The sequence below is a fragment of the Aethalodelphis obliquidens genome, unplaced genomic scaffold, assembly GCF_003676395.1.
Source record: "Aethalodelphis obliquidens isolate GAN/ISIS:26980383/991018 unplaced genomic scaffold, ASM367639v1 scaffold35, whole genome shotgun sequence".
NCBI classification, from domain to species: Eukaryota; Metazoa; Chordata; class Mammalia; order Artiodactyla; family Delphinidae; genus Aethalodelphis; species Aethalodelphis obliquidens.
This window is the reverse complement of record NW_020837979.1, coordinates 102,413-129,169: the sequence shown is the minus strand read 5'-3', so window position 1 is coordinate 129,169 and position 26,757 is coordinate 102,413. Positions and strand designations below refer to the sequence as shown.

At 44.8% G+C, this 26,757-nt stretch overlaps 2 protein-coding genes and 1 long non-coding RNA gene across 3 annotated transcripts in view; 2 read left to right on the top strand and 1 right to left on the bottom strand.

The window, feature by feature from the left end:
- Positions 1-11,324, bottom strand: part of SEPTIN10 (septin 10) — a 53,545-nt gene extending 42,221 nt beyond the window's left edge. The window contains exon 1 of the mRNA XM_027128647.1: positions 10,935-11,324. Within this exon, the coding sequence (XP_026984448.1) occupies positions 10,935-10,961 (27 nt within the window). The 5' untranslated portion in view covers positions 10,962-11,324. The remainder of the gene's footprint in view (positions 1-10,934) is intronic.
- Positions 11,325-11,478: 154 nt separating this feature from the next.
- On the top strand, positions 11,479-14,001 carry SOWAHC (sosondowah ankyrin repeat domain family member C). The gene has a single exon (XM_027128648.1). It carries the CDS (start codon positions 11,693-11,695, stop codon positions 13,007-13,009), a length of 1,317 nt encoding a protein of 438 aa, XP_026984449.1. The 5' UTR covers positions 11,479-11,692; the 3' UTR covers positions 13,010-14,001.
- A 165-nt stretch (positions 14,002-14,166) lies between these two features.
- Positions 14,167-15,842, top strand: LOC113631983 (uncharacterized). Its single transcript, XR_003437607.1, has 2 exons — positions 14,167-14,218; positions 14,949-15,842. It is a non-coding gene; the product is annotated as an uncharacterized LOC113631983 (long non-coding RNA).
- The last annotated feature ends 10,915 nt before the right edge of the window (positions 15,843-26,757 follow it).

Below are 26,757 nucleotides of genomic sequence, written 5' to 3'. Positions count from 1 at the left end.
AGCTTTGGAAGAGAATGAGTACCACCCCCACTCCTTGACCGACCGTGTGCGGCTGCTTTCAGGACACAATGTACACAGAGACCACATGGCTCGCAAAGCCAAAAATGTTTACTATTTGACCCATTAAAGAAAATGTTTGGCAACCCTCGACCTAGAAGGATGAGCCGGTGAATGAATGAGGAACATGCAGTACAGTCTGTCGGCAGCATCAAGGCCTCTTGAGCCGAGTGGTCACGACATGAAGGAAGACAACTCAGCACGATGCTCCCCCATCGCATTCAGCTGTGAGGACGCAGGAGCGGAGTCCGGCACCGCTTGACTGCAGGCGGTGTGGGTTTGCCGGGGGAGAACGATGAAGCGAGAGAGGCGGCTGAGACGTGCCACGAAGGGACAAGAGGGCATGGAGGATGTGAGGGGAAGGGAAAGGTGGCGGGATCAGAGAACCGTAGGACCGGGAGCAGCTGGTGGAGTGAACAGGAAGAGGGGAGGTGTGGTCAGACTGAGATCTCAGGGGTGCCCTTATGGATGATGACAAGGTCAAGGTGCTCCCCACTAGCACCTTGGTGAGGCTAAAGTAGGGTGGAGGGTGGAGAGCAGGACACTGAAGGAGAGGAGGCGGGAGGCTGAAATGGGCCGCGATCACACAGGTCACTCGCTGGAGATCCATCAGGCCCTGCGGCAGGAGGCGTTTCAGAGATGGCTGAACAGAGGCGGTGAGCATACAGTATGCCAGGCCCGTAAGAGTCAAAGCCCGGAACTTTCCAGGATGAGAGCGAATGATGGGGAGTGGCGACCACCTCCCCTCGGGGCTCTGTGCTGCCAGGTGTCTGTGAACCACAGGAAGCTTCCACACACAGCCCCCCGCTGCCGGTCCCCTCCTCCCTACGTCCCCCACAGAGGCTCCTCCTCTCCAGTCAAGGAGCTTCCGTCTGAGGAAGGCAAAGATTTCCTAGCTACAGTACCCAAAGCATGATCCACAAGAGAAGAATGATAAACTGAACCTAATAAACTAAAAAACTTCTGCTCTTCAAAACACACTGTTAAGAGAATGAAAAAACAAGACACATACTTGGATAAAAGATTTGTAAATCATTTATCTCATGAAGAACTTATGTCAGAAATATCTATTTTTAAAAACTTGTACAACTCAAAAGACAATAACTCAATTTAAAAAAACAGGAAAAAATTGGAACAGATGCTTCATCAAAGATATAGGGATGGCAAATAAGCACATGACAAGAGGCTCAACATCATTAGTCATTAGACAAATGTAAATTAAAACACAAGGTATCACTACATACCCATCAGAATGACTTAAAAAAAAACTATCTGGCAAGGATGCAGAACCATTGTTAGTGGGAATGCAAATTTTGGCACAAACATTTTGAGAAACAGTTTGGCAGTTTATAAGGTTAAAACACACTTACCGGGCTTCCCTGGTGGTGCAGTAGTTAAGAATCCGCCTGCCAATGCAGGGGGGCACGGGTTCAATCCCTGGTCCAGGAAGATCCCACATGCCGCGGAGCAACTAAGCCTGTGCGCCACAACTACTGAGCCTGCGCTCTAGAGCCCGCAAACCACAACTACTGAGCCCAAATAGGGGCAGAAAAGTGATAGAGACTAGGAGGAGGGCTGCAAAGAAGCACCAAGGAATGTGGGGTGGAGGATGCTGGAACAGTTCTCTATTTTTCATTGTGGTTGTGGTTACATGACTGTATGTATTCATCAGAACTCATGAAACTTTGTACTAAAAAAGTAAATTTCACTGTGCATAAGTTATAGCTTAATAAAAAAGTTAATTCTTAAAGATATAACAAAAATTTTTAAGTAAGTAATCAATACATGGGAAAGCAGTAGCTAACAAAAACAGAATATCTGCAGACAAACTAAATGATTTAGATGATACATGTATGATTATTTGTGAGAAGCAATAAAAAAGAAAATATTCAACAAAATATGCAAATATGCAATGAGAATAAAACAGTCTCTCCAATTGTTCAAATTACAGTTAAGTATTAGGTTCTTTTGGCTCTCAGAGTCATGTGGAAACTGTAAATTATAATTCTTTTCCACACAACAGAATCTCTGTTACTATATGACAAGCAGCCTATCTTTTCCCGAAACAGAGAGCCCCTAGAAATTGTCTCAATGACCGAGGTCACAAGAGAGAAGGGTTAACATGACATCAGTGTAAATGTATGGCTTAAGAAGGCTGCTGGGATTTCCCTGGTGGTGCAGTGGTTAAGAATCCGCCTGCCAGTGCAGAGGACACGGGTTCGAGCCCTGGTCCGGGAAGATCCCACATGCCGCGGAGCAACTAAGCCCGTGTGCCACAACTACTGAGCCTGCGCTCTAGAGCCCGCAAGCCACAACTACTGAGCCTGCATGCCGCAACTACTGAAGCCTGCGCGCCTGGAGCCCGTGCTCTGCAAGAGAAGCCACTGCAATAAGAAGCCCGTGCATCGCAACGAAGAGTAGCCCCCACTCACCGCAACTAGAGAAAGCCCGCGCGCAGCAACGAAGACCCAATGCGACCAAAAATAAATAAATAAATAATAAAAATAAATTTAAAAAAGAGGGCTGCTGGAGCTAACTGCTTATGGTGGAAAGAGATACAAAGGTCGGGAGCACTAAGCAACTGCCAAAGCCATGTGCCAGGGCCCGGGCCAAAGAGGCACCAGCACAACAGGAGAAAAACAAGAGACAGTCTGTTAACAAATTTTGAGAGAGTTAACCCTCAACCCCCAAAACGGAGATAACAGTACTCGGCTCATGGAGTCGGGAGGAGAAACGTGATAATGCAAGTCAAGCACTTGCCCCAGTGAATGCATGTTAGCACGGGGAGCATTCAGTTACCCCAGTGGTGTCCCAGACAAAAATATACCTTGAATACTTTAGTGCTTGCAAAGATCTTTAGAGATTACCAGACCACTAAAAAAGTAAAGATTCATCTAAATAAGTTGAAAATAATGGTTAAAGTTTCCTTTAGTTTTTTAAAATATACATTAAATTTTAAAGCTATTTTTTTCATGATTGGCAAATACAATTGAAACGCATCTCGTGATATTTTAAGATTGAGTATACAGGCTGAGTCTGAGATGAAGAATCTTCTTCCTGCCTAAAATATTACTTCTCTGCTGATCCATGGCCATCTCTTCCTTTAATACTAAGCTCAATATTGAGTTTTGGCAAAAAGGCCTCACTCTTTATATAAATTTAAAACCAGTACAAATCACCATCTCACATATAGGTTGTATTTTCCAAAAGTTCATTTTAGTAAGCTTTTTGGATCTAGAATACAGTTTCCATAGAAACAACACTACAGTTAAGGTCCTGAGTAGGTTCACAAATGCCTTATTTAACCCATAATGTACAGACGATTTACAGTCTTAGACTAAGTTTTCAAATCCATCAGCAGACAAAGTACACCTGTTGCCCTATTCCTAGAAAAACTAACTCTAGATCATGCATTCTCAATGGGGGGTATCCCCTCACCACAAAGGTGGTAGAAATTGGTTCTTGGGGGACCAAAAAAAAAAAAAAAATCAGTGGTTTGTGGACCTCCAAAGCTCAATCAACCCTATCTGAAAAAATTTATTCTTTAGTACTGAATTCCTCTCATTAGGGAAACCTTAATTAATTGGATCAATTAATTTAATAAGACTAATTAAATGTTATTAATTAACTAAATTTGATTTAAATTTCATTTTTCTCCAGAAAGGGCAATAATGAAAAATGATAATTACTGCTCTAGACAAAAGACTGAAACAGGCCACGTTTGCATGCAGCATTTCCCACCTTCCTCCGCAGCTCTCTCCACGCTGCCCTGCGCTCCAGTCTCTTCACCCAGGTTGGTCCTAAATCAACTGCCCACCTGTTTTCACTGCTAATCAAACTCCTTTCTCGGTTCCCGAGATCTCACCAGCGGTTAGGAAAGTGACCTCTGACTAACCTTCCCTAAGCTAGTTATACTTTCACAAGAGGAGACTTGGTGAGGAGAATTCAATGCCTTTGTTTCTGAAGCCCTGAGTCACTGCCCTGAAGACTGAGCATCCTAGCTACCAATTTGCCAATGAGGACAATTTCCCACTTACACATACAGGACGGTCCCAGTTAATAACTCATCTTAAAACAAAGCTCCTTTATAACAAAGACATCTTTTAATGTTTGAAAATCATTCAAGCAATCCTGGCTTAATTAATAACGCAAAGTAACAGTCCAGTTAGTATACACTCAACTAAGCAAAAATATCACTGTGCACAACTTACATTTGTCCATGAAAAAACGAGTACAGACCACTCACAAAACATTTATGGTATCCATCAATATACTCTCTACCTAGCATTTCATTACTTATGGCCTCTTCCTACACATACCAATCACACTGTCTAATGAGAACAAAAGGACTCCTCACTGTCTCCATAAACATGGTCCGAATAGAGGGCAGGATAACCTTGATCCGGTTCTTCAGAGGAGAGGGAAAGGAAACCAGAGAAGACGTCCCACAGTTCTTGCACCTCATCTTTGGTAAGCCCTGTGGTTGTGTGACGCCAGGCTGCCTGAAACTGGCTTGGAGGGGCCGGGGACCCCATCACACCTGGCAGGAACCTGCAGGGCCAGCCCGTCCTCCCGGTCCCTCCGCACACACGTCTCAAACAGAAACTGCCTCTTCTCCTTTCCCCCAACCTTAACTCCTTCTTATGCCTCACGATGCATATTTTATTTTTTCAGCATATGTCATAATTTTAATACTTGCTTCAGTTGTTTTACTCAGGTCTGACATCCCAGAAAACAACCCTATTCCTCCTATATAATTTCTACTTCTGTTAATAAGTATTTCTGAAACACATACTTTGTGAACTAAATGACTACCATGCAACCTCTGCTAAACTGCTATATGCTTACATTTCCATCTGTCAGTTGTCTCAGGCCTAGATGTCAGAGTATTTAGGATTGTTTCAACAGGAAAAGATTCCGGATGGCCTTAAATGGAACACGGCTGAGAGGGTGTATCTTTATCCCTCTCCCCTAACAGAGGTTCCACAGCCTCAGCCCTCCATGTTCATTATGGCACAGCTGCCACTTCCACTTACTTGCATCTCCAAGCATCTTCCCTCATAACACAAAGAAATGGGAGTGAAATTCTGACACCTAGGTTCATTTTCCTCCACTTCATTTCTCCCAAAGGCTGCATTTCAAAAATCTTTCACATGCTCTGTTTGACTCTACCTTCCTTTTGTAGTCTCAATACCCGGTTCATTTTTTTTAATTTGCCCCAACAATTTAGTTATTCCATAATTTAAATTTTTCTAGTGTCAGAAAAAGCAGACTGAAAGAAATCTGAAAATTCTAGAATGTAGTCAATCATGGCTCCTGAGAGAATATGGTCACAATGTTTCTCAAAACAGATGCTCCAAACACATGGTCTAAAAGTATCCTGTCCTTGGAAGTGCTCCAGAAAACCCAGGGCTCAGAGCTTCCCTAAGCTGGTAAAAGTCTAACCACACACCTTCATTTGCCTCTGACAGGGAAAGCCTGCAGATAGCCAAAAGGGAGCTTGTACATCCCTGTGGCATTATTTAAATTAACCAAAACAAATGAGGAAAAAGGGGCCATCAAAACACAATTCTGGACAACTTTAAGATTAGCACACAAAAGTTCACCTTTACAATGACTAGTTCTGGAACGAATCACATAGTGTAAGGAACCTTGAGTTCTATTGTATCTAAACTGCTTCAGCTAGATCCTCAATGAAGAAATCTCCGGACTTTTTGAGAAATACAAAGAAAGTAGTTAATTTCAAATAAGTGTAACTGCCAAATACAAAATTTCAAAGACAGGAAGAACACTCGAGCAGAATATGCGTATTTACTAAAAGTAATAAAAAATTCTAAGCATACTAAATCATGATTGGTTTTGAAGGTATTTAAAATGGTAGTTTTAATCTTGTGGTTTTGTTATTGAGACTGTGAGCTGCTTATTTCCGTGATCTTCAAATCCGTGGTAGACACAAATTGTAAAAGGTGTTAAATAAAATTTTAAAATAAAGCATCATTTAAATCAGACTTTCTCCCAGATATGATCAAAAGGAAGTGTAAAAATTATTCTCATTGAAAAAGCCTTGAGAATCAGGTATTTAGTACTAGGAATACTTAAAATCTTAAGCAGAGAAAATTAATTTAGTATGGTTAAAAATAAAGGGCCAGGGACTTCCCTGGTGGCACAGTGGTTAAGAATCCACTTGTCAATGCAGCGGACACGGGTTTGAGTCCTGGTCCAGGAAGATCCCACATGCCACAGAGCAACTAAGCCCGTGAGCCAGAACTACTGAGCCTGTGCTCTAGAGCCTGTAAGCCACAACTACTGAGCCCGTACACCTACAGCCCGTGCTCCGCAAGAGAAGTCACCTCAACAAGAAGCCCGTGCACTGCAACAAAGAGTAGCCCCTGCTCGCCACAACTAGAGAAAGCCTGCATGCAGCAACAAAGACCCAACACAGCCAAAAATAAATAAATAGATAGATAGATAGATAAAAAATAAAGGGATAATAAATATTCTTGAGAAGAGTAAGTCTATTCTGTAGTAAACTACAAAAATTTAAAACATCCTCTTTCTCCTTTCCCACACACCCAAATAAATAAATAAATAATCAACACAAACAGTTACAGTCTGGAACTGTGTTAGGATCAAAATCAGCATGGAAAAACCTCAAAAGCTTGGAGGAAGGTGGAGCCTCGTTAGAACATAAATGCAGACTAACAGCTCCTAGCTGCCCGTAAGATTTTATAACTGATGTGTGTAACATTCAACAAGAATAAAATGATTCAAGGTGAACATACTTCCCATATAAAAAATATTCAACACCGGTCCTCAAAGACGTATAATCATGGCTACGGAGGATACAAAGAATATTACAGGTTGCTTTTCCTGAAGACAGATCATTTAATTTAGGGGGTGGGGGGGAAATGCAAGGTTCACTAAAATTTAATTGATGTGAAAAGTTAAGTAACAATACAAAACATAAGTTAGGAGGTATTGCAAGGAAGCACATGACTAGTGGCAAACAAGCAGTACAACAGACTGCCACAGGTTAAAGTGCTCTGGGTAAGCTTCAGAGAAGATGGGCCAGGAACTCGGTCTTTCATTATCTTATGATGATTACAGGACCTGGACCAGTGGGAAGGGATGTCTCTCCACATCAGAAACACTGAGACGGTAATTAACTCCAGGACATAAAAGAGAAGAATTAAAAGTCACAACTTCAAGGTAGAAAGTAAAACAAATGAGGGAAGCTTCTAAGATAAAAAAATTATCCTCACTGAGTGATAACTGAAAAAGAAACATAAGAGTTCAAAAGTATAGCATCTGAAACAGGAAATGACAGAGGCAGTTTGAAATTGAAAAGATCTGGACACCATTTAAAAGCTTTGGTAAGGATAGTCTGAAGAAGCAGAAAATTATGAGTGTGTTTCTCAAGAGACAGGAAAAGGTAGTCAACGTCATCACAAGATCCACTATCAGAGTCAGCAATAAATAACTATACAGTCAAGATCTCTTGAATCATAAAACTTATGCAATTACTAATGGGGGACATGTGGAGACAGTGGCAGGCACAATATGGCCCAAAGCAGACCTCATCATCACTAGCTGTGATTCCTTGAGCATGCACTAAACCTCCCTGAGTCTTTTTAATACAACCTTTGAAGGTCAGTTTCCATTTACAGTTATTACAAAATACTGGCTATACCCCCTGTGTTGTACAACATATCTTTGAGTCTTAATGTCCTCTTCTATGAAAAAAAAAGGTCTGAAAATCTGAAGAGTTTCAAGTGAGATTTAACACAGAGCTCTTTAAAAACTAAAGGTAGAATGAAAATGAAAATACAACATACTAAAATCTGTGGAACACAGACAGCTAAAGCCCTGCTGAGAGGGAAATTCATTAACACCAAGTGCCTATATTAGAAAGGAGGAAAAGTCTCAAATCAGTGATCTAAGGTCTCCCCTCAAGAACTTAGAAAAAGAAGAGCGAAATAAACCAAAAGCAAGCAAAGGAAATAAAGATAAGATCAGTAATCAGTTTATTGAAAATACAAAAATAATAGAGAAAAACCAATGAAACAAATAGTTCTTTGAAAAGATCAATGAAATTGACAAACTTCTAGCAAGACTGACAAAGGCAGAAGATGCAAATTACCAATATCAGGAATGAAACAGGGACTGTCACTACAGACTGAAGAAATCAAAAGGATAATAAGATAATATTATGAACAACTCCATACACAGAAATTTGACCACTTGGAAGGAATGGATCACAAAACCACACACCATCACAACTCACCCAATGTGAAATAACGTGAATAGCCAGATAACTAGTAAGGAATTGAAATCTGTAAGTTTAAAAATCCCTCTCCGTAAACTAATATGTAGACTTAATGTAATATCTATCAAAATCCCAGCAAAATTCTTTGTAGGTAGACAAGACTATTCTAAAATTTATAATGAAAGGCAAAGAAACCAGAATAGCCAAAAAACTTTTTGAAATATAAGAATAAAGTGAGAAGCATCAGTCGACTCTATTTCAAGACTTATTTATGTAGCTACAGGAATCAAGACTGCATGCTAACAGAGACCCCAGAAAGAGATCCACACAAACACGCTCAACTGATTTTTGACGAAAGTGCAAAAGCAATTCAAGAGAGGACAGATAGCCTTTTCAACAAATGCTGGAGCATCCATAAGCCAAAAATGACCCTTGACCTAAGTCTTGTATCTCATACAAAAATTAACTCAAAATGGGTCATAGGTTTAGATGTAAAACAAACTATAATACTGTTAGGAAAAAAATTAGAGAAAACCTTTGGTATTTTGAGTTAGGCAATGGATTCTTAGACTTGACACAAAGGTACAATCCGTATAACGAAAAACTGATAAAATGGATGTTATCAAAACTTTTAAAAATGTTTGCTCTGCAAAAAATTCTTTAAGAGGATGAAAAAAACCCACAAAGAATGAGGAAAAACATTTGCAAGGACTGGTGTCTAGAATATACATTTTAAAAACGTCTAAAATCAGCAGTAAAAAAAAATCCAATTAGACAATGTGCAAAAGAAATGAAGAGACATTTCACTGGAGAATATACAGATGGCAAACAAGCACATTAGAAAAATGCAAGTTAAAACCCCAATGTATCATTACATACCTATCGGAAGGTCTAAATAAAAAAACAGGAACACCAAGCGCTGGGGAGGATGTGGAAAAACTGGTCTTGCATACGTTGCTGACGGGAATGAAAAACGGTGCAGAAACTCTGGGAAAGAGTTCGGCAGTTTCTTATGAAACTAAACATGCAACTGTCATGTGAATCCCAGAGAACTGACGACTTACACCTTCCTCATGCTACATTACTAAAGCAGCTTTATTCATAACAGCCCAACACTGGAAACAACCTAGGTGTCCTTCAAAGTGTGGTATATCCACCCCCTGGAATACTACTCAGCAATTAAAAGGAACAAACTAATGATACTTGCGACACCTGAATGAACCTCCAGAGGACGCTGCTGAGTGAAAAATATCCAATCCCCAAAGGTTACACACTGGGCGATCCCATTATATATCAGTCTCGAAATGACAAACTTACAGAAATCACAGACTGCAGTAGTTGCTAGGGGCTAAGGAGGAGGTGGAGTGGAAAGGAAGTGGCTGTGGCTCCACAAGGGCAGCGACGGGCCCTGGGGCGAAGGAGAGCCCTGTCCTCACACAGCAGAGTCAGTGTCCTGGATGTGCTCTTCACTGTGGTTGGCAGCATGTTATTATTAAGGAAGACTGGGTAAAGGGTGCTGGGGAATTCTGTTACTTCTCACAGTTGCACAAAAATTTACAATTATCTCAAAAAGTTTAATTAAAGGTAAACTTATTGCAAAATAAGCACAGCAACTGACAAGAAATCCACCATCAATTAAATGATTAAACTCTCTCCAGCCCAAGTTTAATTCTGAAGACTGAACTTCACTCTGAACCAAAGAGTTTAAAACACATTTTCCTCACCCACACGTGCACACAAACACAGCAACGGTAACAAGGCAGTCCAGACAGGAAAGCTGAGACCTCCCTAACGACAGGACACAGAGGAAAGAGACCTGGGCCGAACAGGACAAAAACCCTTCTCCAGGCTCTATCAAACAAACGGGCTGTGTGACTTGGGAACATCACCCAACCTCTCAGGTCCCCACAACCTAAACTTTTAATCTGGGAGACTGCTTAGACCAGCACTTTTCAAACTTTTTGGTCTCAGGCCCCCGAAGAGTTTTTTTTTTGATTCCCTTATTTTTTATTTATTTTTTATTTTTTTGCGGTACGCGGGCCTCTCGCTATTGTGGCCCCCCCGAAGAGTTTTTGTTTACAAGGATTACGACCACTGATATTTGTAGTATCAGAGATTAAAACAAAATTTTCAAAAGGCAAGTGGTCCTTCCACAACTTATAGCGTCTGGAAAACTCCACGGCACTCACAAGAGAATGAGAGTGAAAAGGGCAAGGAACAGCTTGGAATGGCCGAGGACACAACTGTGACCATCCCACGGCTTACTCTGAAATGAGAGCAGTGCATAAAAGGGACTTGAAAGGTAGAGAACACCGAACAAATCAGCCACATCAGTTATTTTAACAGAAAAGGGCGCCAAGGCGGGAGAAAAAGGCTCCAATCCCAAGGAGGTCGATACTGGGTAAAATGGGGGTCTTCTATAGGCCTGGGAGGCCGAGTCAGTGGGCCAGCCCGCCACCGGCCCGCTCTCGCGCGTTCGGGACCGTTACAGAAACCGCCCCCGCTTCAGACTCAACTTCAGGGAAGACGGGAAGCCCCGCGAAGCCTCGGCCGCCGGGAGGGGCCGTGGCAGGAAGGCGGGGGTCCCGGGGAGGGGGGGCGGGGGACTCACCAGGTGCCGCGCCACCTCGGAAGACATGGTACGAGCGGGGCTGGGCGGGCGGAGGGCCAGCGATGCGGCTGCAGCCGGCCGAATGGCGCGTCCGGCGGCTGAGGGGCGCTGGGGGCGGGACGGGACAGGAGGGGGCGGACGGGAGGGAGAAAGGGAGGAGCGGCGGAGAGGGGTCCGGCGCCCTCAGTGACGTAGAGGGCCGGGCGGGATGGCGCGGGGCGGGGTCCGGTCGGGAAAGGAGGGGAGCTGAGGGGAGGGGTCCCGTGGCCTCAGTGACGTAGGGTCCGGGCGGATGGCGCGGCGGGCAGGGGTCCAAGAGGGAGGGGAGGGGAAATGAGAGGAGGGGTCCAGCGGCCTCAGTGAGCTGGGGGTCGGGGCGGGCTGCGCGTCTCCACCGCGCCCAGATGCCGCGCGCGCGAAGCGGGCCTGTCACAGGAGTGCCCGGACCTTTTAGCGAACCACCAGTTAGTGCCGGGGAGGGAATGGAGCACACTCGGGACGCTAGGAGAAAGACGCGCGGAAAAGCGAACACTGCTTTTCCGACCGCCGGGGCGGGGCTGAAGCACAGATTGCGGCCGGAGCTGGCGCCGGAAGTGGGCAGGGTCTGGGCGTGTCCCCTGGCAGGAGCGGCCATTGCGGACCGCTCACGGGCCGGAAGTGGGTGGAGCCAGGGCGTGTTCTCCGGGGAGAGCACTGATTGCGGCCTGCGCGGGGACTGAAAGGGGGCGGGTCGGACAGGAGCGGGGCCCGCGGGAGCTATGAGGCGGCCAGTGAGAAGGCCGGAAGTGGGCGTGTCCGTCCGGCGGGGGCGTGTCCGCGGGCGCGGCCGGGGGGCGGTGGCGGCTAGTCAGGCCGCTGCGGCGCCCGAGGGGCCTGAGGAGGGGCCAGCCGCGTCGGTGCGGAGCCCACCAGGTGCGCGGCCACGGATGGAGGGTCCAGTGGAGTGCGGCGCCCGGGACCAGGCCGAGCTGGAGCAGCCCGTCGGCGGCGCCCTGGGCGGGACGCCCGAGCAGCGCGCCAGCGGCCGCCTCAGGGAGCCGGGGCACTCGGCGGCATACCCCGCCGACCCCTCCGACCCCGCGGACGAAGCCCCGAGCGCGCCCCCGGGGAGGCGGCCCCGCGGCGGCCCCGCGGAAGAGGGCGCGCGGCCCGAGGTGCCTGGCGATGCGCCGCGGCCCGGCCGCCCCGCGCCTCGGGAGGCGGCGGGCAGCTCCCCGCAGCTGCGGCGCGGCCCCGGGGGCGCGGACGGCGCGGCGGCAGAGGAGGAGGGCGCGGGCGCGCTGACGCTGGACCCGCTGGAGCACGCGTGGATGCTGTCGGCCGCCGACGGCCGCTGGGACAGTCTAGAGGGGCTGCTGGCCTGCGAGCCCGGCCTGCTGGCCAAGCGCGACTTCATCACCGGCTTCACCTGCCTGCACTGGGCGGCCAAGCACGGCCGGCAGGAGCTGCTGGCCCTGCTGGTGCGCTTCGCGGGCCAGCACCGGCTGCCGGTGAACATCAACGCGCGCACAAGCGGCGGCTACACCGCACTGCACCTGGCGGCCATGCACGGGCACGTGGAGGTGGTGAAGCTGCTGGTCGGGGCCTACGACGCGGACGTGGACGTGCGCGACTACAGCGGCAAGAAGCCTTCGCAGTACCTGAGCCCGAGCACCGCCGAGGAGATCCGGACCCTGGTGGGCGCCCTGGACGAGGACGAAGCCGAGAGCACGGCGGGCAGCGGGGGAGGGCGCTGGAGGCTCTCGAGGGTGCTGCCCTCGACCCTCATCTCCGGCAGACTCTCGCACGGTCTGGAGGACGGCGGGGACCACCACCACCATCACCATCACCTGGCCGAGGGATTGGCTGCGGGCAAAGCGAAGGAGCCGGGTCGCAAAGCCTCGGGCAGCTCTAGTGGGCGGATGAAACCCAGACTCAACAAAATCCGCTTCCGAACCCAGATCATCCACACCACACCCTCTTTCAGAGACCCGGAGCAGCCCCTGGAGGAGGGGGAGGACGAAGAGGAAGACCGGTCTTTTAAAGGCCACTCATCCTCATTCAAACTGAGACCCAAGTCCAATGTATTCGGGTAAAAATGATTTTAGAACGTTCTAAGACTTGTTTGTCGTCTTAGGAATAGGGTACTAGGTGTAGACAAGGAAGTGAGACCAGAAAAGACTTAAGCTAAATGCTGCATTCTTACTTCGGGGGGTTGGAAAGGACGGGGAGGAATTCTCCTTAGCAGTATGGCTGCAGTGGATTTCCAAGCGATTCCTCAAACCTTGACCTAGGCCTCTTTTCCCCCTGCCACCCTTCTGCGCTGGAGTCCCTGTTTCTAAGGACTGAAAGTGTATCAAAATCAGGTGCAGAGTTGATGACTGAGGGTCCCTTTGATTGAAACATTGCCGGCTACCATGCAGAGTAAGGAGCATTGCACATTCGTATCTGTTTTTAATAGTGGCGACTCTTCCAAGAGCAACAGGAAATGCAAATTGTAATGAAGCTGGTAGTGTTTGTAAGTGTGAACAAACCGACATACTACCCTGTGTTTTTACTAATTGCATTTGATTTTAAGATGCTACTGAAGGTCAGGTCAGAGTTGAAATGCACAAATACTAATTAGAGAATAATGTGAATGCAATTGGAAATCTCTTGGTACCCTACTTGTAAGTAGTGTTCACCTCTTTTCAAAAGCAATTTCAGCTTTGGTCACTGAACTAAAGAAATAGGCAACATTCACTTTTGAGTTAATCTGTTGTGTGGTTTCCTCTTACTTATCTCTAATACCACTGCACTTAGTATTAAGGTACATTATTAATAACTACATAAATTTTTATTTAAAGAAAACCCTTTTTAGCAACCTATGGTACTTTTAAGTAAATGTTACCTCTGGTTCTGATTCTCACTAACTTGTTTTGCTTTTCCAAAAGTCTGAATTTGTCTGAGTTTTTATTCTGGGGGTAATTTAACCGTTGGTTCTACTTGGCATGACCCTATTTGACAGTGCTTAGAGTTGAATTGCCTACAGAAACTGTTTCTGGTTTAGATTATTAACAAAAATTGACATAAATGTTAATGAACTGATGCTTCTGTGAAGTAATTATTAAATCAACTTAATATTCTCACATAAGGTACACTTTTTTTTTTTTTTTGCGGAACGCGGGCCTCTCGCTCCTGTGGCCTCTCCCATTGCGGAGCGCAGGCTCAGCGGCATGTGGGATCTTCCCGGACTGGGGCACGAACCCGTGTCCCCTGCATCGGCAGGCGGACTCTCAACCACTGCGCCACCAGGGAAGCCCAAGGTACACTTTTTATTTTACTAATGAAATACATTCATAGTCTCAATACTTTGTAGCAATGTTTTGCAAATGTTTAAAATACTCAATCTTTTCAGTTTTCCAGTGTTTCCTTGAATCTATTAGAGACATGGAATGAAGTTATTGGAAAGCTGGCTAGTAAATCTACCCAGTTAAAAATAGCACTTTATAAAAGGGAAAAGAAAATAGATGGGACGATTTCTATATTTAAATGCTGCTGGTTATTGAATCCCTTCACATATAAGTGAAAAAACATCGGTCATTAAAATTAAAGACTCGTTTAACTGTGGTTCTTAATTATATTTCGTTCAAATATGTTAGGGTGAATGTCTTTATAATTATTGTTCAATTTAGCTCACAGGCATATTAAATTCACTTGTAACAAGATTCAAAATGACTTGTGGGAGACTAATTCCAAAACGTCCTTCTCCCTTGGCCTTTTTGGTCTCATAGTTGCTGCAATATAAGTATTGCAGCCTATAGTGATGACAGAGTGAGTTAACAGATTGCAGAGTGAATGAACCAATACATGAATTGCACAGAACTGCAGTGTTTAGAGAGTTCTTAGATCTTTAATTTCCAAAGTTGTAGAAATTTGTAACAAGTTGGTCACACCTCTCTAGACAGCAATTGATTTTGTTTAAAGACTAACGAAAAACATTCACATAAAATATATAAACCATTGTCCATTTGTGTGCCTTTACTTTTGTTTTAGGATTATGGAAGTGGGATATGTACATTTGAGAAGCACTTTTATCCATACATGTGGGTGAAAATCTAATTTTGTATAAATCAAAATTAGGTTCCTTGAAGGTGAAAAGCAGTCATTTGTTCCGGATCATAACCACATTGCCTGTATCTAGTGTGGGATAAGTTGTAACTTCTCACTGAGTCTAAGGTTTCAAGGACGTGTGAAGCCAAAGTGAACCATAAAAACACTGCGGAACCACCTCCATGTTCCACTGAACAGTGTTAATCTCTCAAATGTGTATGTTAGTGCCTAATTGCACAGAATCTGTAACTTGCTAGATCTTTAGGGATGGAGTCAATACTTAACTTGCTTTTCACATTAAAGAATTCAACTTTTCAGATAAAATATACTTTAAAATTTCAAAAATCATTCCTGGGGGAACTTTTAGCATTCCTTGTCATGATGTACTTGTGTGCAGTAAGTGCAGCATTTGCAGCTGCTTAACTCTGTTCCTCTTATTTTTTCAATTTCCAAATTGAGATTATAAAAAGCAAGTGATTTGTGTAATTTGATGTTTGTGGAGTTGTGCCTACTATTAATGGAAATATGCACGTCAGTTACTCAGAGGTTGTTGATGTGAAACTGGTTAGAAATTCCAGGTGTGTCGGTGTGTTTCTTACAGGTGCACTGGACACTAGTGAATTTGTCACAGCTCTCTTCACTTTTATGGTGTATAAAGTACAGCTAGCTTATAAAACTTGAAAATATGGCACTAGTCTATTCATGCCTGAAATCTTGGAGTCCAGGATGCCTTGTCTCTTACTTTTCAAATAAGTGAAACTTTGGGAGTTTAGAATGTAAAATTTGTGAAGTTTGTTTTGTCAAAATAAAACGTTCACACTAGATTTTTCCTCTGAATTGTCTAAATCGCTATAGTTCTTTATATTTTTACCTGTCTGGGGTTTTACATTTCACACAATGCTTTTTGAAGTTTGCATCTATTTGATCCTTTTTCTATCCCTTAAATCACTGGCCATATATCCTTAATTTACAGATAAGGGAATGAAGGTTGTTGCTGTTCAGGGTTACAAAGTCAATGACTGTAAGATCTCAAGACTTGATGCTTTTCCACAACATTATCTTTTCTGCACTTTGAATTGCCAAATTTTGGCAAAGGTGCTGCAGCTGGGCACCAGTAGTGGAGGAATCAGCTTGGGGAGAGGGTAGTACCTCTACCACTACCTTAAAAAAAAAAAATTCAAATGAAAGGACCGACAAGGGATTAATCTCCAAAACATGCAAACAACTCATAGAGCTCAATATCAAAAAAAAATCAAAAAATAGGTGGAAGATCTAAATAGACATTTCTCCAAAGAAGACATATAGTTGGCCAAAAAGCATATGAAAAGATGCTCAACATCACGAATTATTAGAGAAATGCAAATCAAAACTACAATGAGATATCACCTCACACCAGGAAGAATGGCCATCATCAAAAAATCTACAAACAAATACATGCTGGAGAGGGTGTGGAGCAAAGGGAACCCTCTTACACTGTTGGTGGGAAGGTAAATTGGTGCAGCCACTATGGAGAACAGTATGGAGGTTCCTTAAAAAACTAAAAATAGAATTACCATACGACCCAGCAATCCCACTCCTGGGCGTATATCTGGAGAAAAGTGTAATTTGAAAAGATACACACACCCCAATGTTCATTGCAGCACTATTTACAATAGCCAGGACATGGAGGCAACCAAAATGTCCATCAACAGAGGAATGGTTAAAGATGTGGTACATATATACATATATATATATATATATACATATATATGTATATATACATATATATATACATATATATGGTATATATATTACTCAGCCGTAAAAAAGAATGAAATAGTGCCACTTGCAGCAACATAGATGGACCTAGAGATTGTCATACCGAATGAAGTAAGTCAGACAGAGAAAAACAAATATATGATATCCCTTGTATGTGGAATCTAAAAAGAGGGGTACAAATGAACTTATTTACAAAACAGAAACAGAGTCACAGATGTAGGAAACAAACATGGTTACCAAAGGGGAAAGGAGGGGGATAAATTGGGAGATTGGGATTGACATATACACACTACTATATATAAAATAGATAACTAATAAGAACCTACTGTATAGCACAGGGAACTCTATTCAGTGATCTGTAATGACCTATATGGGAAAAGAATCTAAAAAAGAATGGATGTATATATGAGTGTAACTGATTTACTTTGCTGTAAAGCAGAAACTAACACAACATTCTAAATCAACTATACTCCAATAAAAATTAATTTAAAATAATTTTAAAAACCCATGGCTCAAGCACACACCAGCTACCATAAACCCTCCCTTCCCAGACTGGAGCTTAAGGAAGATGGGAATGCCTTTTTCCATTTCCTTTAATATCTATCAAACATTGGACATTAATGAATTTATTTCCTCATTGCCTTTGATCTTTGTTTTAACCAAGTTCAGCAGGTGGCAGAGGGACTTGTGAATCTTTGCTGTAACTGTCCGCCATTGGTCCCTCTTAGGAAGATCCTGCTATGATTGCTGCTGGGGCTTTTTGTTGTTGCTGTTAATTTAGGACAGCTTATAAAACAAGATAAGTCTAGTTTCCGTTTCTAGAATGATTCTTTCCTTAGAAGTACTTATCTTAAAAGGATTCATTGAGGAGCCCCCATGAAGATATCTTTAATTTTTCCTAGTGAAAGTATTTTTTGTTTTGCTAAATACATGGTATTATTTAGTTTCTTGTAAATTAATCCTAAAAGTACTTGGGAATTTGCTGCAAACCAGTGTTCCTTCAATGATGAGTCAAATAGTTACTATTAGAGGGCTGGAAGGTGACCCTTCCTGAACCTGTTTTTCAAGATATAGCAGCAGAGTTGTTTGCAACACTATCAGATTTCTTTTTTCTGAAGTATACTGCTTTCATGTTACCAAACTTTTTTCTCCTCAATCTTCTCTTCAAATGTCAGTTTTGTCTCAGGAAGTGACTTCCCCATTCAGCTAATAAAGTGTCTGCTCTTCCATATTTATCGGGGAATGAATGACGAGTGTCCCCACCGGCACAATGCCTGGCATGTCGAAGGTACACAATAAGTGTTTTGTTTTAATGGAAAACACTAAGGAAATGTTTCATAATGTTGCATCACAATGATAATTTCAACAATATGCATTCATTCCAACTGAATAAAGGTAAGAATTTTTCCTACAATGTGGCTCTACTGCCAGCCAACCCCTGCATCTGCAGCCCAGCCCAAGGAACAACCTATTCCAATCCTGGAGGTAAAATCGGCTTTATTAGGATTTTACTTTGTAAGCAACTTAAGAGATTTTCAACAGTAAATTTGATTATAAGGAGTTTTACCTTACAAGTTTATTCAAGTACATAATCCCTAGGAGAATCTGCTTTAACTGGCTTTAAATATTCTAAGTATTATCATGCATACAAATGACTACTTATTCTGTGAAACCATAAAAAGCAAGAGAATAGGGAGATGAAGTTTATTTCAGCTTAGAGAACTTTCTAATAATCATTTTGAACATGCCGTGGACTGTCGCATAAGGTAGAACACTCAGCCTTTGGAAATATTTGGTCAGGGGTTGCATGAGGACCTGAAAAGCTAAAACAGATCGTTTTAAAGCACCCCTGTGACTGATGCAGTATTGAGAAACATTGCTCTAGGCCTTCCACTCTGACCAAAGTTTCAGCCCAAATTTGGCTGACTTAGAATGAAGTTTAATAGTAAAGTAGGATCGTAAAAGTTTGTTGTTTTTTTTTTTTTTTTTTTTTTTGCGGTACACAAGCCTCTCACTGCTGTGGCCTCTCCCGTTGCGGAGCACAGGCTCCGGACGCGCAGGCCCAGCGGCCATGGCTCACAGGCCCAGCCGCTCCGCAGCATGTGGGATCTTCCCGGACCGGGGCACGAACCCGTGTCCCCTGCATTGGCAGGCGGACTCTCAACCACTGCGCCACCAGGGAAGCCCAAGTTTGTTGTTTTTTTTGTAAACCAAACTTTACGCCGCTCTGATCAAAGAACCTGGAAGCGCCTGTTAGAATATTCTTCTGGGTGTCTAAGAAACTTTGAGCTAAATACTCTAGAAAGATAATTGAGAATCCTTGACATTTGTCCAGAAGTTTCCAACATTGATGAATGTGATCTTCAAGTTTTGTCTTCATCCGTTCGGCCTTCTGAAACAGAATCCCATAGACTAGGTGGCTTGTAAGCAACAGTTACAAGTTGAGCTTGTTTTTCACAGTCATGGAAGCCGGGGGCACAAGATCAAGGCCCCGGCAAATCTGGTGTCCAGTGAAGGCCCGCTTCCTGGTTCACAGATGGCCGGCTGTTCCCTGTGTCCTCCCCCTGTCGCGTCAGAGGGTCTCTGGTAAGGGCACTAATCCTGTCATTAGATGAAGCCCTCCAAAAGGCCCCACTCTCTCACACCATCAGCTTGGGGTTTGGGTCTCAGCACGAATTCTGGGGGACACAAACCTTCAGTCCATGACGAGCTTGCATTCACCAGGCAGTTACTTAGTTGCAGTCAGCAGTTCCATGCCCTGCTGCAGGCTGAGTCAGCACCGAGGGGATTGAAAGCTGGCCAAGGGTGTTCTTTGGCTGTAAACACCGTCAGTTCTCCCAGGAGGCAGGCTGTGTACGCCAGGCAAGGTTTTAAGCACTTTATGAAAAGTAAGCTGTTTAATTCTCCCACCTCCCCCCGCCCCAAATCTAGCATCTACGTTTCGTGATGAGGAGTCCATGGCAGAAACTGGCTGTTTGCCCAAGTTCACAAAGCGAGTTGGCAGCAGAGCCTGGCCTTGAACTCAGGCAGCTGGGTGCCAGGCCGCACGGGGACCACGAGCTGTGCCACTTCTCTGGGAGCACAGAAGGCAATGCTACCACCCTGTGATGCAGAGAACGCACTGTCCCTGTGGAAGAAGAGACAGACAAACCGCAGACAAGCATGAATGGGCGAGACAGATTGGACTTGCACATTTATTATTGTTTCCGCACAGGAAAAGAATAGAACTGGACTTTTGGGTGTTTGGTCCTTTCCATCTCACCTAGGGTAAAATTCATCTGTGGTGGGAAAGAACATCTCCTTAGCTCCCAGTGGTGGAGTTGCTAAAACGTGCGGTGTGTGGTTACGTTTCTCTCTTTCCTCTCCAACCTCCACCGACTTGTCTGAGCACTTGAGCTCTAGTGGAAGGGCCCATTCTGCATAATCCTGGGATTATAGGTAGACCTGGAGGAGAAACACCAACATGGCAACCACTTTCCTTACCATAAATTTCTAAATTTGTAACCCACTAATTCCGAATTTTGAAATCTCATTTTGGAATAGGCAGACGCTTGCCTTTGCTCTACTACAAAGGGTGATGGTTGAAGATGGTTGAATGTCTTTAAGAACATAATCTTTTTTTTTTGAAGTTACTTTTCTCTCTTTTTTAAAATAGATTTATTTAATTAATTAATTTAGGTTTTTGGCTGCCTTGGGTCTTTGTTGCTGCACGCTGGCGGCGAGCTGGGGCTACTCTTCCTGGCTGTGCGCGGGCTTCTTATTGCGGTGGCTTCTCATGTTGCAGAGCACGGGCTCTAGAGTGCAGGCTTCAGTAGTTGTGGCTCAAGGGCTCTAGAGCGCAGGCTCAGTAGTTGTGGCACATGGGCTTAGTTGCTCCACAGCCTGTGGGATCTTCCCGGACCAGGGCTCGAACGGGTGCCCCCTGCGTTGGCAGGCGGACTCTTAACCACTGCGCCACCAGGGAAGTCCCAAGGACAGAATCTTTAAGGATATTTGCTCATTGCTTGCAAACTACTCTTAAAAAATGTTACTCGCTACAACTTTGATACCCAATTAACTATGCATGAACTTCAAATGAATAAAAATGCCTTGTTTTAATTTATTTACTATTTTTATATTTTAAAAAGTGTATGCTCATGGACAGTTAGAAGAAGAAAGGGCGGAAAGTAAAGACTACTCATTTCTCCGCCATTTGCATCTCCGTGTAACTCCAGCTAACGGTTCCTTCTATACTTCTGGGTATTGGACTTTTCTTTAATTCAGGCTGGCCTCTCTCCTTGATTTAAAATGATTTACCCAGTTTCTGCTGGGTTATATGGAATGCAGACATTGAAGAAGTGAGAAAAAGCTGGTATTGGGCTTCCCGCCCCGGGGCGCCCTTGCAGCGGGAGGCGTGCGCACGCCCGCCCCAGGGCTTCCGCCACCGCCGCCCGCGCCGGCTTCCGGTCTCCTGTCTCACTTCCAGCCCTTCGCTGCCCACAGCAGGCCCTCTCCAGGCCCGGCACCCTTCTCCGAGATGCGCAGGCAGCGGGGTCGCTTCCTGCCGCTGCCCATTCCCTGCCTCCGTCCCCAACCCTGACCAGTTGACAGTTTGCCGCTGCGCGCCCCCCGCTCCCGGGGCCCTGGTTTTCTGGACCCTGTCTGTTCCCAACAGCAGGTGTCTTCGTCTCGCCCAGCCACCCTGAACGTGCTTCCTCTCAGGAGCTGTTTAAAGACTGAGGAATGAACGGCTCTTCCGGCCGCCTGGCCCTCCCGCCATCTATACTTTGCCCACAGCTTTCGGATCTCCAAGAAGGGTGCATCTGGAGCTGCTTTTCCTCAGACCTGTGCTGAGTGGCGCTGGTGGAGAGCTGCTAGGAGGTGAGTCTGGGGTCTGTGTGAGGCCATGTTGTCCGTTTAAAAGCCATCCCACCCTGGTTATCTTCCCCAAGGCCTTGCCCAATGCCTGTTCCTGGCAAAGTTCTTTCCAGGAGAGGTAACACGTTAAACCTTAATCGCCACTAGAAAACCGTGCATTCCTTGATCAAAAAGCTGGAAAACCACCTTCAAACAAATTTAGCGTCTTGAAAAAACTCCACAGCAAGATTGGTAAGGTTGGGGTGGGGAGAGGAAAGAAGGGAGAGAGGACCCAGGAGAGCCTGCGGTGGGGAGCACCGGATGGCCATCTTCTCCTGCGTCATCTTTGTGCCCGTTTAAGTCTACAGAAATATGATGGTCACCTTTCTGTGCACCATCAGGGCTCGGCATCCCCTGTCAGTCTGCAGGCTCCAGGAGGGAAGCTCTGCATCCCCTGCTGTGGCAGCTGTTTGCATCAAAGTGTTCAAAGGAGACCATGGGGGCCTGGATGTGGTCTGAGGCTAAGATGAAAACAACGCCATGGTTCAGCCCATCATACAAAACTGTTTTGCGGGAACCTCCCCTATGTTCCTGGAGGTCAGCTCCTCCTTCCTCCCTGGCGGGGATAATAGACTCTGACCCTTCTGCTTGCGGCGGGTTCCACGCACTTCCTGCCTTCTCTTGCTTGAACACAGGATCTGTTTATTCAGGTGTGGGCTGTGTTGCAATTAATCCCTTAACTAACTGTGGAGCAAGTGAACAGAATAGAGGAGTATTTAAGCGAAATGTTGCTGGGGGCGAGGGGGACTTTAAACCACCACCACGTGCCTTTCATTCGAGGCTAATTCTGCCACTAGTGCCAGGCTAGACCTTGAGGTCATTTTAATTAGAAACTCGTGTGATATGGATGCTTGTTCTCCTGCCCCAGAAACTTAGCTGCAGGTCGCGCTACGTGTTCGCCAACCCCAGGACCTATGTTGAAGCAGACATTTGTCAGCCTAGTTTGAGTTTGCTAAATAGAAATGAATTGCACTTGTCACATCTTATAATTCAGATTTTTCATCAATTCATGTTGATCTCACCCTCAATTAGTATTGCTTTTAGTATTTTAAAATACTTACTTAGATATAATTGACTCATGAAAAACCTAGATTACTTTGTCCTTGAAAGCGACCACTATTTCTTTATAACTGGAAAATTGATCTGCCATTTACTTGCCATTTAAACCTAGGCAGCTATGTATTTTGAGTTTCAGTAGTTCATCTATAAATTGGAGGTGATAAATGCTGTATGTACAGCGCATCACACTTAGTGGTTTTGAGATTCAAATGATATATCGTGAGGATGGTTTAAAATACTAAATAAAGTACTGACCACATAACAAGTGGAATTAAAGCAGGAGTTCTTTTTCCCTCTTTTCTCACCAAATCAGGCTGTTTTCTTCCTTTTCTAAAATCATAAAAAGGCATAGGGTAATGTATACCACATTTAATCTGATCTTTACCTCTGGGGAAAAGGAGAACGAAGTGGAGAAACTTAACTGTATCTATGGAGTTTTGTTTCTTTAAAAAAATCTGAATCAAACATAGCAAGATGTTTAAATATGATAAAGCTGGGTGATGGGTAGACGTTTACTATATTTTTCTATATGTTTGGAATATTGCACAAGGGAAAAAAGAACAAGACAGGCATTCTTTGGTCTTCTGTGTCACGGCACTTCCGTTCTCCCTCACTGTGCTGCTTCTCTGAACTCATTCACGATAAAAATCTAAGTGATAAAGCATGACTGTCCCTGAGACGCGGCGAGATTGCGCGGAAGAGGCCACGGCAGGAGCACCAGGGAGCAGAAGGGGAGTGGGCTGGTCTGCAGGCGGTCACACAACTCCATTGCAGCCCCGTCCAAGCCTCACGTGTCTCCCACTCACAGCTACGCCTGTCAGACCCGCAAATCTGGGAATTTTACTTAGACTGGCTTCCAAACTGCTGCTCTCAGGTTAGAGAGATCAAAGTGAGGTGTGGGCTACAGTGCTGTGTCACCCACAGGCAGGCTGGCCGTGGGGTTCCTCCGGGAGCAGAGTCTTGGTGTGGTCCTTAGCCTTGGGATGCTAGAGCCGTGTGGAGGCACCCATCCCTGGTGTGGACGCGGCTGGGGCAGTGCGGGCCTGGATCCACAGCCGAGGCAAAAACCCAGACTTCTGTATGAAAGTGAAGAAAATGCATATGGAAAGCACTCAATTCTATGTATACACTGATGACTTTTCAATAAACTCATCACAGCAGCTGTGTAACGGGTCACCCAGAATGAGACACAAGGCGATACCAGCCCTAGAAAACCCTCTCACGCCCCTTCCAGTCCCTGCCCTCCTTACAAGGGCGACCCTCTCCTGGCCTGTGACTCTGATGGCAAAGGTTCATTTTGATTGTTTTGTACTCCTTGTGTCTGACTTTTCTGCTCAACAGTATTTGTAAGATTCGTCCATGTTCTCGCTTATGGTGGTAATTGTTTACTCTCCTTGCTGTGTAGTTGCGTGACTGTAACAGTTTCTCTCTTCTCCTGTTGATGTCGATGCGCGCTTTTGTTTGGGGCCTCGTGCTGTGCTGCTGTTCGCCGGCGGCTGTGTGATGCGAAGCGCTGGTCCTGGTGCGGCGGCGGCGGGGCCTGACTTCCTGCTTCTCCGTCTTCCGGGTGGTGAAGACGGGGCGGCCCCATGGCCCTCTGTTTGGTGGTTTTCTGGGAGGGTCCTCAAAGCACGGCCTGCGGTCACCCCCTAACACTCACGAGGCCCGGGGGACGGCAGGGGTCCCGTCTCCTGGTTTCTGTCACAGGCAGCTAATCACTAACCATTAAAAAAGGGTGTTTCCTATTTTCCCGAATGTGGCCACATCAGTTTACACGTGTACGCTTCCCTCACTTATGTCCACGTTTGTGTTCTAATAATTTATGCTAAACTCATCCTTTTCTCCCCAAAGCTGTCTGCGTTTTTTTTAATGTGCTAATTATTTTGTTTTAAATTACATGGAATAGATTTTCTTTTTTTTTCCTTATTGAAGTATAGTCGATTTACAATGTTGTGCCGATAGCTGCCGTACAGCAAAGTCTGTCTGCTTGCTCTATACCTTTTTCTGTTTCACACGTTTCGCCAACATGACGACATGCTACCTTTGCACAGCGGTACAGCTCAGGTGGTACATTCAGTCTACTTTTAAACAGTATATATTTTTAAACCGTAAAAAATTTAAGTGAGATCATTATTCCTTTCCCTTTAGAGGAATCTCATGTTCTTGGCAAGCAAGTTGGCAATTATGTGTCCTACTAAATATAAATCCTACTGAGCAGCCACAAGCAAATACAAACATTACTTGCCCTAAAGTAGTTTTTGAAAAATAAATCATACTGATTTTTATTTTACTGGGCCTTATTTCCACAAGCTTGAAAAATGATAAATCTCTACCTTAATATAAAAATTAGCTTTATAAATATTTACTAAATAATTTATTTTAAAATCTCAATCCCACTTGGTACCAATTTGAGTGTTAAGTGTGAAAATATTTGTATAAGTGTGTATGTGTATTATATATTTGCTGATATTTATTCATTAAAAGTCACTCTGATCTCATACAAGGAGAGCAGCAGCGTGCTTCCCCCATTGAGGAAACAGTGATCCAGGTCCCAGGCTCTGCCCTTAAGAGACCCAGTCAGAAGTGAAACAGAACATGCCCCCAAATAGCTGCAGTGCAGGAACGAATAAGAAAAACATCTGTGTGGCTTCTACAGACAAGGTGATGCAGAGGTTTAGAATGTTGACTGAAAAAATTACACAACCTAAAAGTTGAGAGTTCTGTTTAATTCTGCAGATATTCTTAGGACCTCAGACCTGGGAGGCAGCATCTCAAGTAACCCTGAGAGAACTGCTCCAGGGAGGGGAGGGGAGAGCCAGGTTATATAAAAGTTTTGCAACAAAGGGCAGGTAGCCTGAACGTGAAAAGATTATTGTTAACTAAAGAAAACCAGATATCTCAATGAATTTAGAGCTTTTCTCTGTATGGGAAGTTGCAAGAGTCTGGGCTCACTGAAAGCATTCCTTTGATATGCACCTCAGCTATCTGGGGCCAGTATCCTGTGTTTTCACATCCCCAGCTTCCTCAAGGCTCACCAGAGTGGCTGCAGTCTGATGGCTGCTGATGGCAGGTGTTCTCTGTTTCCTTCCTGAGTCCCCTCAGGGCTCACCAACTCGTGGTTGGAGGGGTGCAATTGCTGATGACTGTGACATCCTTTCTTTACTGATATGGCGGGTGATATTTTATTTCTCAAGAAGATGAGATCATTTCCATCTGGAGGATCAGGGAAGACTTGTGGGGTAACAGCTAAAGATGTATAAGGATGGAAAGTTTCCAAGATTAAACACTTGAAATAAATATTTTGAAAATACCCTGAGAGCACTGGTTCTCTGAAGGTTGTGTGAACTGTTGACTCGTGGTCATCATCGGATTGCAGTACCATCTCTTCCAGTTCTTGCTGTCCACATATGATGTTAATGCAAGTTCATGTGCCCGATGTACACTGAGGCCAGACAAATTGAAACGTCAGAGTTCGGAGCAGAGAAAGGTTTATTGCAAGGCCATACAAGGAGACGAGGTGGCTCTTGCCCTGAAAAGCCTCGAGCTCCCTGAAGGGTTTCAGCAAAGCCTTTTTAAAAGGCCAGGCCGCCCTGACCGTGGGGCCCACGCTGACCCCTGTGGCTGGAACTGGGTGTGGGCAGCAGCCAGGTGGGAGGAAACAGGTGTCACGTTATCTCTTCAATACGTGCTGTCCAAGGTGAAGTGCACAGGTACCATTTTGGGTTTCTTTCCATTCCAGTTCCTTTCGGCTCCAAAATCTTAATAAGTTGCCATAAACTTACTGTGGTTCCTTTTTATTGTGCTAATGCTCTGTGGAAACTGGTTTGGGAGAACTGCTCGGGGCGGGTCCTGGCAGCAGTCAGAAGGCACATTCAGCTAAAATTTTGGGAAAGACTTTCAAATGAAGTAATGATTTTTAAAAGGATAGACAGGAGGAAGGGAACCAGCAGGGAAGGCTGAGGCTCCCAGGGAAGCTGCCCCCCCACCCGGGCCTGCCCCCCAGAAGGACACGTCACTGCTGTCCGGCCCTCGTCTACCT

What these genes read in the sequence shown, in the direction of transcription:
- SOWAHC (XM_027128648.1), top strand. Translation starts at nt 11,693, where the DNA reads ATGAGGCGGCCAGTGAGAAGGCCGGAAGTGGGCGTGTCCGTCCGGCGG.